Source organism: Monodon monoceros, unplaced genomic scaffold (assembly GCF_005190385.1).
Source record: "Monodon monoceros isolate NGI ecotype Baffin Bay Population unplaced genomic scaffold, NGI_Narwhal_1 Super_Scaffold_2, whole genome shotgun sequence".
NCBI classification, from domain to species: Eukaryota; Metazoa; Chordata; class Mammalia; order Artiodactyla; family Monodontidae; genus Monodon; species Monodon monoceros.
In genome coordinates this window covers 85112143-85125931 of record NW_021703776.1, presented here as the reverse complement: position 1 = coordinate 85125931, position 13789 = coordinate 85112143, and the positions used below count along the sequence as shown (strand labels likewise).

Below are 13789 nucleotides of genomic sequence, written 5' to 3'. Positions count from 1 at the left end.
AGGGAGCCATGTATAGAGTACAGAAAGGAAAGGCAACGGGAGGAGACAAGTGGTGGGATCCATCAAAAGTCCCCAATAATTTCGAGTCCACTAAACTGGATTTTTTCTTATTTTTGAGCAATATATATTTCCGTGTATCAACTTTATTCCACCTGTTCCTTTTTGGTAAGTATGTTTTTGGACAACTATTCTCTCACTTCTTTATTATGGTTTTAAGTTCCCCAGATATTTCATCTTTCTCTTAACATTTGTCATTCACCATTTCTTTTTTTTAATCTTTTCATGCAAAGATAGTAAATTGTTTAAATGTCTCTTGCTGCTAAGATTTAATTTTCCTTCTTGGGTATCTTGAAATTCTGCCTTTTGTTATCTTTACCTAATGGTGGCTTTTTCCATCAGCAGGAATGAAAGCAGTCAATAAAAATCAATTGTTGACTCAATGACTATATGGAGGGTTTACCATAATGCATATTGGAAATGTCTTTGAAACTCTTTTCCTGAATGGAAGGTGCCATGCTTGGGTTTTATGGCCTCCTAATGTTAGACAGTAATCTCATTTAGCATTTTCCCAAAGTGAAAACAGTGCATTAGGACAGCATAACAGCATTGCAGATCAATACAGAGACAGAGCTTTGCCCTTACAGATTAATCCAAGCAAAATGTACCAGAGTCTAGTCCAGGAACTGGAAGACAATTATGTTGATTTCCACCCCTCTTTCCCCCATTCTACCATCTAATCATCAATACAGGTTGAAATGTGTACAAAAAGGATTTCTGAAAATGTCTGCGTTTGCGTGCACACACGCACTCTCACACAGATCAGACTACCATACAGGAAATAAAGGGCCCTGGAAGTGAGTAGTATTGATTTGTGGTGATAAAAGTATATTTTGACACCTTTCAAATTATGAATAACTCATGGACTTTAACTTGCATGACTAAATAGCTCAACCCAGGGTAAATGCTTACATATAACTTAAATTACCTCTTTCTAAGGAGTCCATAGTATTAGATGAATGAATCCCATTGTGAAGAGTCTTTTTAGAAGGAAAAACAACCACAGCATCTTCCTTGTGATGAGCACTGTGTGGGAGCTCATTCTTTATGGTCTTTTGCTGTGTGTTAATGGGGAGGGGCTGCATATCTGGTCGGGTTGCTTCTAGCCTTCTCTCCCATCTTCTTTCCCCCTGCTTTAAATCTAAGGTATATTGGAGGGACGATGGTCCTCCACACTAGGATAGCATGTAACCCTGCTTTCTCATGAACTGTTAAAGGCATTCATCATATATTTGCTGGGTTCAGCTAACCTGATGCTTGATCTTATGTTATTTAGTCCAGGGGCTATAATCAGTTAGTCGTAGCTGTGCTTCTACCCTTTGAAACACAGCTGACTCTTTTTAGATACTGATGTTCATGGCAGGGGATCAGGGAAATCTGTGTCTGGAGACATTCACAGACATCTGAACTTCAAAACCTTAAAGCAGGGCTTCCCTGGTGGTGCGGTGGTTGGGAGTCCGCCTGCCGATGCAGGGGACACGGGTTCGTGCCCCGGTCTGGGAGGATCCCGCATGCCGCGGAGCGGCTGGGCCTGTGAGCCATGGCCGCTGGGCCTGCGCGTCCGGAGCCTGTGCTCCACAACGGAGAGGCCACAACAGTGAGAGGCCCGCGTACCGCAAAAAAACCTTAAAGCGAGTTGAAACTCCTGGGATTGGATTTAAATTCTGTTCTTAGGTGTTTGGCCAAACAGTAAGGTAATGAATGAAAGAGTACAAGCGATGTTATCTCTGTGTCTACTTTTTTAGAGGGTAGTAGGAAGTAAATTCCCTTAGCGGCCAGTAACGTGGCTTGCATTTCAGTTTTCTATTCTAGCAAAATATGTATACTAGCTTAGTGTGTTGGATAAAAGCAATGAGGAGACAGATCGTCAGCCAGGGGTTTCCTTATTGATGAGAAATATTTCTCCTGTGTTCTCTAGGGGTTTTTTAGAACTCATCAATTTAAAATAATGCTATTTCATGATTACTATGGAAATAACAAATTTAAATTCCAAGAGAAGAACTTATAAGAGACTGGAACCTTTTGTATTAGACAAAACTAATTTGAAAAAAAATGAATCCCTAGATTAAAGTGATAGTAATATATATATTTTTCTGTGTATTTAGTCCTTATATTCCAAGTTCCTCTACGATTGTAACAAGAATATTTCATTTTTGTTTGCATAATCCATTTGCTTTATTTTATTATTATCATTTTTCAAGTGTATATTATCAGCTTTTTGGAAGCAATTATGTTTAGTAGTGCATATTCACTGAAAGCACTCTAACTAAAATCTTGAGATTTGTAAGTATAACTAGTAAAATTTTAGCTCAAGGAATTAAATTTTCTCTCCACACATTTGTATTCTCAACAATTTATTGCATGACTTCTATAAGAGGGATCCATGTCGATAGCTGAGATAACAAAGAAAATAAGATGCAGTCCTTACTTGGGATTTGCATGCTAGTAAATTGCAGTAGACTGTAGTGTAGTGCATGGTAAAGGAAGTTAATACAGGTTAGGGGGTCCCCATAAAGGGAATGATAGACTCTGCTGTGGTTGGAGAGAGCTCTAGTGAAAGCCTTATAGAGGAGGTTGCACTTCAGTACTTAGCTCGAGTATTGAAAGATGGGTAGGTATTTTCCAGATACATAGAACTGGGTGAGGCTTAGGTGCAGAGCATTTCCAAAATCAAGAGCATTGGAGACAAGACGTGAAGGGACGTGTAAGAACCAAACCCTGTACGTGGTCTGGTTGAGGCAAAAGACTAGGCAGGAACCTGATCCAAAAGGACCTGCCTGTTGACCATGTATTTCATTTGGAAAGCAGATATTGTCTAGACTTACTACTAGAAAGAACCTTCTGGGAGGTAGGAGTGGAGGGTGAACGTTAAGAGGCAGAGAGACCCGTGAAGGTCATTGCTTGAATCCAGGATATAAATGATTAGGAATTAATGTAATGACAGCGAGTATGGAGAAAGGACTGGACTGCAGGATATCAAGCTTTGTGACCAGCTGGAGGTGGGAACGGAAGAGAACATTGGGGCTCCCAGGTTCCTGAGTTAGCTGGCCTGGCTGAAGGGTAATTGGCCCCATTCACATGGTTACGTTTGAGGTAGGGTGGGAATGCTGCCCTGTCCAGAGAGGCTCGCAGTGGTGTCAATTAATAGAACTAATTTCATAGAAATCACTTATCTTTTTTTTTTAACATCTTTATTGGAGTATAACTGCTTTACAATGTTGTGTTAGTTTCTGCTGTATAACAAGAAATCACTTAATCTTGTGTGATACCTTTCTTTAAAGGTCAAAGAAAATTATTCTTAAACTTTTTTGTTTAAGAACAACTTTTTGGGGGGGCGTTTGTAACACATATATCTTAGTTGATGTTTTATATATTTTTTTACCCTTGTTCTTTATTCCGGTTGAAGACCATTTGTCTCAGTGGTCCCTGTTTTTGTTTCCAGGCGGTATGAGTGTCATCCCATCTGTGCCGATCTGCAGGCCCAAATTCTCCAGTGTTACCGCCAGAACACCCAGCAGACCCTCAGCTGCTCCGCTCTGGCCAGTCAGTACAAGCAGTGCGTCAATCAGGCCAAACAGGTGGGTGTACAAACCAGGAGCTAACTAGGGCAGCAGAGGAATAAAAAGCCCAACGTCATGGGCACTGGGAAGGACTCAGTAGGCTAATGTGTATGAAAAAGGTTTTTAAACCAAACTAGTCGTCATCAAGAATTGCTGTCATGAGTTGGTTAAGTTTTAATCACCTTTCATCCAGGTGGCTGAAGGAAGAGTCCGTTGTCTCCTTGTGTTCCACTTGCAGGAAAAAAAAGGTTTTACGTAAAGAATACCTTTTCTAGTTGCTTTGAACTTTTGTCCTCTACTTTATAATTGTGTCCTCAAGGTCACTGCCCCATATTTCTGGGCCAGTATTCAAAGCCAGCAAAGAGGAAGGATACATGTTAAGGGGCCAACAGCTTCAAGTCCATAAACAGCAAGTAGTCATGCAGAGAGTCTGGTTTAAAAAAACGAAAAGCAAACACAAAACTAAAATAAAAACCCACCATGCAAGCACCATTCAATCTTCTGCCAGTTGGTAGAGTCCAGTCAATTGGGCAGGGAAAGACAGGCCAGACATGGATCTAGGAAGCAATTTCCATCGCTTCTGTGCACCATAGCCATACTCTTCTCATGACCCTTCATATCAGAATAATATGATGATCACGGGACGTGTATTTTCTCTAATTTGTGTACTTTAGAAAGCTAATGATAAACGCTGAAGTAAATTATCAATTCTGGCAGGTCATGTAATTGCCTATCATTTAACTGATTTTGTTGGGTATAGGTTGTTCTGAGAGATGGAAATTGTTGGAAACCTTGGTTCTTTCTGCTGACAAATTCCCTAGACTTGACCTTCTAACCCAACTAAATCTAGTGTTTGAATTACACAGCATGCCTTCCTGCAGTCTAATTTGCTGTAGTTATAATAATCCCAGTTAGTATAAATTTCTGACACTCTGTGAATATCTGATGGGAGGGCAGTATTGTCTGGATATCTGGAAAATAACAACAGTAGTAGAAAACATAGAACCAAGATTTATTAAAAACCTGTGTTGTCTTTAAAAGCTGTGTGGCTCAAGGCTTTTTTCTTTTTCCCTCCTTAGCATTTATCTTTTATTTTTTCTATTTTTTTAACATCTTTATTGGATGTTTAAAATGGTGTGTTAGTTTCTGCTGTATAACAAAGTGAATCAGCTTTACGTATACATATATCCCCTCCCCCTTGTGTCTCCCTTGCACCCTACCTATCCCACCCCTCTAGGTCGTCACAAAAGGCTTCTTTCTTTTTCTTGTTTATACGGCACTTGCCTAACTCTTAGTAGTGTGCCAGGGATACCTTTCTTTTAAGATCTTTGGTAGAAGTAGTGTTGCTGATGTTAAGTTAGTACATTTTATTTGTTAAAAACAGCTTCTGATATGTTCTTAACAATCTCCAACCTTCAATTTTAATACTGACTGAAGCAGGTGGAACCTGTAAGTTGGGCTCATGGGTTTTTCTAGCTGATGTTAGTTCTGTATTAAAGCGGGGGTGGTAGTGCACATAATGGCGGAGACAAAGTGTGTGTTTTGACACTGGTGTCTTGTAACATAGGTGCCTGTGTCCACAGTGATCTGTACCGTTACTGAAGTAGCACCTGCAAGGGTGTCTGGAGTATTGACTTCATCCTGATTGTCCGGGTTGTGCTGAACTGTCTACACGCAGCCCCATGAGACCAATAGCATACATTCACAGAGCAAAACAAGAGTTATTTAACTTGTGACAAAATCAAGTATGCTACATGGTGCAACAGAGAGTTTGAATTGGGCAAATCTGAGTTTGTATCCAAGCTCTTTTATTGGCTCTGTAACCTTGGGCCTTGATTTGTCTCATCTGTTAAGTGAGGTAATGTAATTTGCAGTGTTGTGAGGATTCCATTTCTGTGAAGTATTCAATAAGTCTAAATTTTTTTCCTTCTTTCCTCAGTTGCCTTATTCTGTGCTGAAACCAACTTAAACAAATTGGCCAAAAGCGTCAAATTATTACTAGTGATTCCAAAGGGGACCTCCCGTCCTCCCCTCCCCACCCCACCCCCCTGCCCGTCTGCAGCATAATTTAATATTTTCAGTGAGTATGTTTCAGGTGCCTATTGTTCTTACAACTGTTACATTCAAGTATTAGAGTATATAACAGCAGCTGATATTAAAAAGATGTGTCCACAAGACCTTATTTTAAACCTAAGATAGGCGGCATTGAAATGGGAAGTAACCAAGAAACAGTAACACCTTGTATGTCTGTAGATTTAGATTTCAAGGTCATTTCACATCCATTCTCTTACTTGTTTTTTATGACAACCTGAGATGTAAATAGAGATGGTTTTATTTTCACCATTTTACAGTTGAGAGAATTGAAACCCAGGGAAGTCATGATGGTAAATTTAACAACTAGACCAAGATAGACCTTGCCATAAAAACAAATTTAAAAATGCATAGTGTTTGGCTTTTCAGTTGTGTGTGTGAAGGGATATCCAGTATCCACTAATACAGAAATAAGGCAGTGAGGGAAGATGTGAACGATAATCATGAAGTGAAGGGAAAAAACTCTGAAGATCAAATGAAGTAGTCATTGAGACTGAAAGTAACAGAAAGGAGGGTGGGATTATAAAGGCCATGAGCAAAGGTGCAGTTTAGCGCTGCCCCATCTTAGGACCATGCCCAACCAAGATGGCCAGCAGAGGTTATATCAGTATTTCATGAGTAGTCACTTTTCCACTAACATCACATTTTCCGTGTGTGTGTGTGTGTGTGTGTGTGTGTGTGTGTGTGTGTGTGTGTGAAGCTAGTCTAACCTTGTGACTCTAGCTCCGCCCCTGTTGTTAAAAGGGACTTTGGCAGGATACGTGGTCCTGATCATTTGTTGTTACAGTTCCTGACTGGTCCACAACCCCTTTTTGAGTTTCCTTGTAAAATCTAAAGAACAAGCTGGACAGGCTGAGATACTAAACACAACAACCCATTAGGTCATGTTGTCCATTTCCGGCATAGTGCAAGAGTTTTCCCTTTGGAATAATTCCAGTAGCCAAATCCATTCCACTTTTTTAAGTGACTCATAAAATTGGGCTTTCACTGGTTCCCTTGGGGCATTGTTCTCTAGACTAATAGATTTTACTGATAGGAAAATTTCCGGATATTCCTTAGCCTTACTTTTCGTCTCTTATTCATCCACTTATTCACATCAATCTTTCTTCAGCTAGTCTTAAACAGTCCTCACGGGTCAACATGAGACATTTAGACTGTTAGTTCCAGTGTATTAAGTTATGTGTTCTTCATAATGGTAAAGAAATATTCAATTGCTGTAATTATTACTTCTCAGACTTAAAAACTACTGGATAGCTATATGAGATACAGCACTTAAAAATATAGGAGAACATTGATTGATAAACTTCTGTGTCTTTTATTTCTCATATCTGCTTAGCCTCATAGCTTTCTATAAACTCCCCAAGATTGAATTACCTGTTTTTACCATCGAAACCTGATTCCCATTCAGTCTTGCTTCACGTACGTGACAGGAGACTGGAAGGGAGGGAGCAATGGGAAGCCAGTAGTACTGGCCCACTAGTGGACCAAAATGTGCCCAAGGCTTATAAAAGGGGGGTGTGTACAAAGGGCTTGCTCCCAGATCTGCATTGCCTCTGCTCCCTGGGACACCCCACTGCCCCTCATTTACTTGCAGAATCCAGCTGCTTAGGGGTAACAATTCTAAGCATTCCAGCTCTTTCGAGCCCTGCTGCTATTGACAGAAAGGTTCGGAAACTGACTGGACTCTTGAACATTCTGTGCTCGCCAAAGGCGAGAGTTTGTGGGGAATGCTGGATTGTTCTAACCTAGTCATGGTGACCTGGGCTTCATTTTCTTTTTTGTAAGGGTTTGAACTAGGTGATCCACAAGGGCCTCACAGCTGTTATTTATGGCTGATTGTACTTCTATGTCTGAGAGCAGGCTGCAGGCCCCACGAGCACCCAGGTTCCTGAGCACATTCAAGTTAAGAGACATGGGCTGTTTGGCCCGGGCAGCATCTCTGCTCTGGTGGCCTCCAGCATTTGTGCCTCTGCTTCTTTTTTTTTTTTTTTAACATCTTTATTGGAGTATAATTGCTTTACAATGGTGTGTTAGTTTCTGCTTTATAACAAAGTGGATCAGTTATACATATGTTCCCATATCTCCTCCCTCTTGCGTCTCCCTCCCTCCCACCCTCCCCATCCCACCCATCCAGGTGGTCACAAAGCACCGAGCTGATCTCCCTGTGCTATGCGGCTGCTTCCCACTAGCTATTTTACGTTTGGTAGTGTATATATGTCCATGCCACTCTCTCACTTTGTCATAGCTTACCCTTCCCCCTCCCCATATCCTCAAGTCCATTCTCTAGTAGGTCTGTGTCTTTATTCCTGTCTTACCCCTAGGTTCTTCATGACATTTTTTTTTTTGTTAGATTCCATACATATGTGTTAGCATACGGTATTTGTCTTTCTCTTTCTGACTTACTTCACTCTGTATGACAGACTCTAGGTCCATCCACCTCACTACAAACAACTTAATTTCGTTTCTTTTTATGGCTGAATAATATTCCATTGTAGATATGTGCCACATCTTCTTTATCCATTCATCCGATGATGGACACTTAGGTTGTTTCCATCCCCTGGCTATTGTAAATAGAGCTGCATAAAACATTTTGGTACATGACTCTTTTTGACTTATGGTTTTCTCAGGGTATATGCCCAGTAGTAGGATTGCTGGGTGATATGGTAGTTCTATTGGTAGTTTTTTAAGGAACCTCCATACTGTTCTCCATAGTGGCTGTACCAATTCACATTCCCACTAGCAATGCAAGAGGGTTCCCTTTTCTCCACGCCCTCTCCAGCATTTATTGTTTCTAGATTTTTTGATAATGGCCATTCTGACCGGTGTGAGATGATATCTTATTGTCGTTTTGATTTGCATTTCTCTAAAGATTAATGATGTTGAGCATTCTTTCATGTGTTTGTTGGCAATCTGTATATCTTCTTTGGAGAAATGTTTATTTAGGTCTTCTGCCCATTTTTGGATTAGGTTGTTTGTTTTTTTTGTTATTGAGCTTCAAGAGCTGCTTGTAAATTTTGGAGATTAATCCTTTGTCAGTTGCTTCATTTGAAAATATTTTCTCCCATTCTGAGGGTTGTCTTTTCGTCTTGTTTATGGTTTCCTTTGCTGTGCAAAAGCTTTTAAGTTTCATTAGGTCCCATTTGTTTATTTTTGTTTTTCTTTCCATTTCTCTAGGAGGTGGGTCAAAAAGGATCTTACTGTGATTTATGTCATAGAGTGTTCTGCCTATGTTTTCCTCTAAGAGTTTGATAGTTTCTGGCCTTACATTTAGGTCTTTAATCTATTTTGAGCTTATTTTTGTGTATGGTGTTAGGGAGTGTTCTAATCTCATACTTTTACATGTACCTGTCCAGTTTTCCCAGCACCACCTATTGAAGAGGCTGTCCATTGTCCATTGTACATTCCTGCCTCCTTTATCAAAAATAAGGTGACCATATGTGCTTGCGTTTATCTCTGGACTTTCTATCCTGTTCCACTGATCTGTATTTCTGTTTTTGTGCCAGTACCACACAGTCTTGCTTACTGTAGCTTTATACTATAGTCTGAAGTCAGGGAGCCTGATTCCTCCAGCTCCGTTTTCAGTTCTCAAGATTGCTTTGGCAATTCGGGGTCTTTTGTGTTTCCATACAAATTGTGAAATTTTTTGTTCTAGTTCTGTGAAAAATGCCAGTGGTAGCTTGATAGGGATTGCATTGAACCTGTAGATTGCTTTGGGTAGTAGAGTCATTTTCACAATGTTGATTCTTCCCATCCAAGAACATGGTATATCTCTCCATCTATTTGTATCATCTTTAATTTCTTTCATCAGTGTCTTATAATTTTCTGCATACAGGTCTTTCGTCTCCTTAGGTAGGTTTATTCCTAGATATTTTATTCTTTTTGTTGCAATGGTAAATGGGAGTGTTTTCTTGATTTCACTTTCAGATTTTTCATCATTAGTATATAGGAATGCCAGAGATTTCTGTGCATTAACTTTGTATCCTGCTACTTTACCAAATTCATTGATTAGCTCTAGGAGTTTTCTGGTAGCATCTTTAGGATTCTCTATGTATAGTATCATGTCATCTGCAAACAGTGACAGCTTTACTTCTTCTTTTCCGATTTGGATTCCTTTTATTTCCTTTTCTTCTCTGATTGCTGTGGCTAAAACTTCCAAAACTATGTTGAATAAGAGTGGGGAGAGTGGGCAACCTTGTCTTGTTCCTGATCTTAGTGGAAATGCTTTCAGTTTTTCACCATTGAGGATGATGTTTGCTGTGGGCTTGTCATATATGGCCTTTATTATGTTGAGGAAAGTTCCCTCTATGCCTACTTTCTGCAGGGTTTTTATCGTAAATGGGTGTTGAATTTTGTCGAAAGCTTTCTCTGCATCTATTGAGATGATCATATGGTTTTTCTCCTTCAATTTGTTAATATGGTGTATCACGTTGATTGATTTGCATATATTGAAGAATCCTTGCATTCCTGGAATAAACCCCATTTGATCATGGTGTATGATCCTTTTACTGTGCTGTTGGATTCTGTTTGCTAGTATTCTCTTGAGGAGTTTTGCATCTATATTCATCAGTGATATTGGCTTGTAATTTTCCTTCTTCGTGACATCCTTGTCTGGTTTTGGTATCAGGGTGATGGTGGCCTCATAGAATGAGTTTGGGAGTGTTCCGCCCTCTGCTATATTTTGGAAGAGTTTTAGAAGGATGGGTGTTAGCTCTTCTCTAAATGTTTGATAGAATTCGCCTGTGAAGCCACCTGGTCCTCGGCTTTTGTTTGTTGGAAGATTTTTTTTTTTTTTTTTTGCGATACGTGGGCCTCTCACTGTTGTGGCCTCTCCCGTTACGGAGCACAGGCTCCGGATGCATAGGCTCAGCAGCCATGGCTCACGGACCTAGCCGCTCCGCGGCATGTGGGGTCTTCCTGGACCGGGGCACGAACCTGTGTCCCCTGCATCGGCAGGCGGACTCTCAACCACTGCGCCACCAGGGAAGCCTTGTTGGAAGATTTTTAATCACAGTTTGCATTTCAGTGCTTGTGATTGGTCTGTTCATATTTTCTATTTCTTCCTGATTCAGTCTTGGCAGGTTGTGCATTTCTAAGAATTTGTCCATTTCTTCCAGGTTGTCCATTTTGTTGGCACAGAGTTGCTTGTAGTTATCTCTTGTGATGTTTTGTATTTCTGCAGTGTCAGTTGTTATTTCTCCTTTTTCATTTCTAATTCTATTGATTTGAGTCTTCTCCCTTTTTTTCTTGATGAGTCTGGCTAATGGTTTATCAATTTTGTTTATCCTCTCAAAGAACCAGCTTTTAGTTTTATTGATCTTTGCTATCATTTCCTTCATTTCTTTTTCATTTATTTCTGATCTGATCTTCGTGATTTCTTTCCTTCTGCTAACTTTGGGGGGTTTTTGCTTTAGGTGAAAGGTTAGGTTGTTTATTCGAGATGTTTCCTCTTTCTTAAGGTAGGATTGTATTGCTATAAACTTCCCTCTTAGAACTGCTTTTGCTGCATCCCATAGGTTTTTGGTCATCGTGTCTCCATTGTCATTTGTTTCTAGGTATTTTTTGATTTCCTCTTTGATTTCTTCAGTGATCACTTCGTTATTAAGTAGTGTATTGTTTAGCCTCCATGTGTTTGTAATTTTTACAGATCTTTTCCTGTGATTGGTATCTAGTCTCATAGCATTGTGGTCAGAAAAGATACTTGATACTATTTCAATTTTCTTAAATTTACCAAGGCTTGATTTGTGACCCAAGATATGATCTATCCTGGAGAATGTTCCATGGGCACTTGAGAAAAACGTGTATTCTTTTGTTTTGGGGTGGAATGTTCTATAAATATCAATTAAGTCCATCTTGTTTAATGTGTCATTTAAAGCTTGTGTTTCCTTATTTTTTTTCATTTTGGATGATCTGTCCATTGGTGAAAGTGGGGTGTTAAAGTCCCCTACTATGAATGTGTTACTGTCGATTACCCCTTCTATGGCTGTTAGTATTTGCCTTATGTATTGAGGTGCTCCTATGTTGGGTGCATAAATATTTACAATTGTTATATCTTCTTCTTGGATCGATCCCTTGATCATTATGTAGTGTCCTTCTTTGTCTCTTCTAATAGTCTTCATTTTAATGTCTATTTTGTCTGATATGAGAATTGCTACTCCAGCTTTCTTTTGGTTTCCATTTGCATGGAATATCTTTTTCCATCCCCTTACTTTTAGTTTGTATGTGTCTGTAGGTCTGAAGTGGGTCTCTTGTAGACAGCATATATATGGGTCTTGTTTTTGTATCTATTCAGCCAGTCTGTGTCTTTTGGTGGGAGCATTTAATCCATTTACATTTAAGGTAGTTATCGATATGTAAGTTCCCTTTCCCATTTTCTTAATTGTTTTGGGTTTGTTATTGTAGGTCTTTTCCTTCTCTTGTGTTTCTTGCTTAGAGAAGTTCCTTTAGCAGTTGTTTTAAAGCTGGTTTGGTGGTGCTGAACTCTCTCAGGTTTTGCTTGTCTGTAAAGGTTTTAATTTGTGCATCAAATCTGAATGAGATCCTTGCTGGGTAGAGTAATCTTGGTTGTAGGTTTTTCTCCTTCATCACTTTAAATATGTCCTGCCACTCCCTTCTGGCTTGCAGAGTTTCTGCTGAAAGATCAGCTGTTAACCTTATGAGGATTACCCTTTGTGTTATTTGTTGTTTTTCCCTTGCTCCTTTTAATATGTTTTCTTTGTATTTAATTTTTGACAGTTTGATTAAATTGTGTTTTGGCGTGTTTCTCCTTGGATTTATCCTGTATGGGACTGTCTGTGCTTCCTGGACTTGATTAACTATTTCCTTTCCCATATTAGGGAAGTTTTCAACTATAATCTCTTGACATATTTTCTCAGTCCCTTTCTTTTTCTCTTCTTCTTCTGGGACCCCTATAATTCAAATGTTGGTGCGTTTAATGTTATCCCACAGGTCTCTGAGACAGTCCTCAGTTCTTTTCATTCTTTTTTCTTTATTCTGCTCTGCCGTAGTTATTTCCACTATTTTATCTTCCAGGTCACTTATACGTTCTGTTGCCTCAGTTATTCTGCTATTGATCCTATGTAGAGTATTTTTAATTTCATTTATTTTGTGTTCATCGTTGCTGGTTTCATCTTTAGTTCTTCTAGGTCCTTGTTAAATGTTTCTTGCATTTTGTCTATTCTATTTCCAAAATTTTGGATCATCTTTACTATCACTATTCTGAATTCTTTTTCAGGTAGACTGCCTATTTCTTCTTCATTTGTTAGGTCTGGTGGTTTTTATATTGCTCCTTCATCTGCTGTGTGTTTTCCTGTCTTCTCATTTTGCTTATCTTACTTTGTTTGGGGTCTTCTTTTTGCAGGCTGCAGGTTCTTAGTTCCCGTTGTTTTTGGTGTCTGTCCCCAGCGGCTAAAGTTGTTTCAGTGGGTTGTGTAGGCTTCCTGGTGGAGGGGACTAGTGCCTGTGTTGTGGTGGATGAGGCTGGATCTTGTCTTTCTGGTGGGCATGTCCACGTCTGGTGGTGTGTTTTGGGGTGTCTGTGGCCTTATTATGATTTTAGGCAGCCTCTCTGCTAATGGGTGGGGTTGTGTTCCTGTCTTGCTAGGTGTTTGGCATAGGGTGTCCAGCACTGTAGCTTGCTGGTCGTTGAGTGAAGCTGGGTGTTGGTGTTGAGATGGAGATCTCTCTCTGGGAGGTTTTCGCCATTTGATATTATGTGGAGCTGGGAGGTCTCTTATGGACCAGTGTCCTGAAGTTGGCTCTCCCACCTCAGAGGCACAGCACTGACTCCCGGCTGCAGCACCAAGAGCCTTTTATCCACATGGCTCAGAATAAAAGGGAGATAAAGTAGAAAGAAAGAAAGAAAGGGAGGGAGGAAGGAAGGAAGGAAGGAAGGAAGGATAATATAAAATAAAGTTATTAAAATAAAAAATAATTATTTAGAAAAAAAATTTTTTATTAAAAAAAAACGGACGGATAGAACCCTAGGACAAATGGTGAAAGCAAAGCTATACAGACAAAATCTCACACAGAAGAATACACGTACACACTCACAAAAAGAGGAAAAGGAAAAAATCATAAATCTT

General features: G+C 39.7%; 1 protein-coding gene across 3 annotated transcripts in view; it reads left to right on the top strand.

Moving 5' to 3' along the window:
- Positions 1-13789, top strand: part of CHCHD3 (coiled-coil-helix-coiled-coil-helix domain containing 3) — a 449179-nt gene that overhangs the window by 270833 nt on the left and 164557 nt on the right. For all 3 annotated transcript variants that reach the window (XR_003795228.1, XR_003795227.1, XM_029233536.1), the window contains exon 7: positions 3500-3635. Coding sequence is in view for 1 of the 3 variants with exons in the window: in XM_029233536.1 (XP_029089369.1) it covers positions 3500-3635 (136 nt within the window). In the remaining 2 variants the exon portion in view is untranslated. The remainder of the gene's footprint in view (positions 1-3499; positions 3636-13789) is intronic.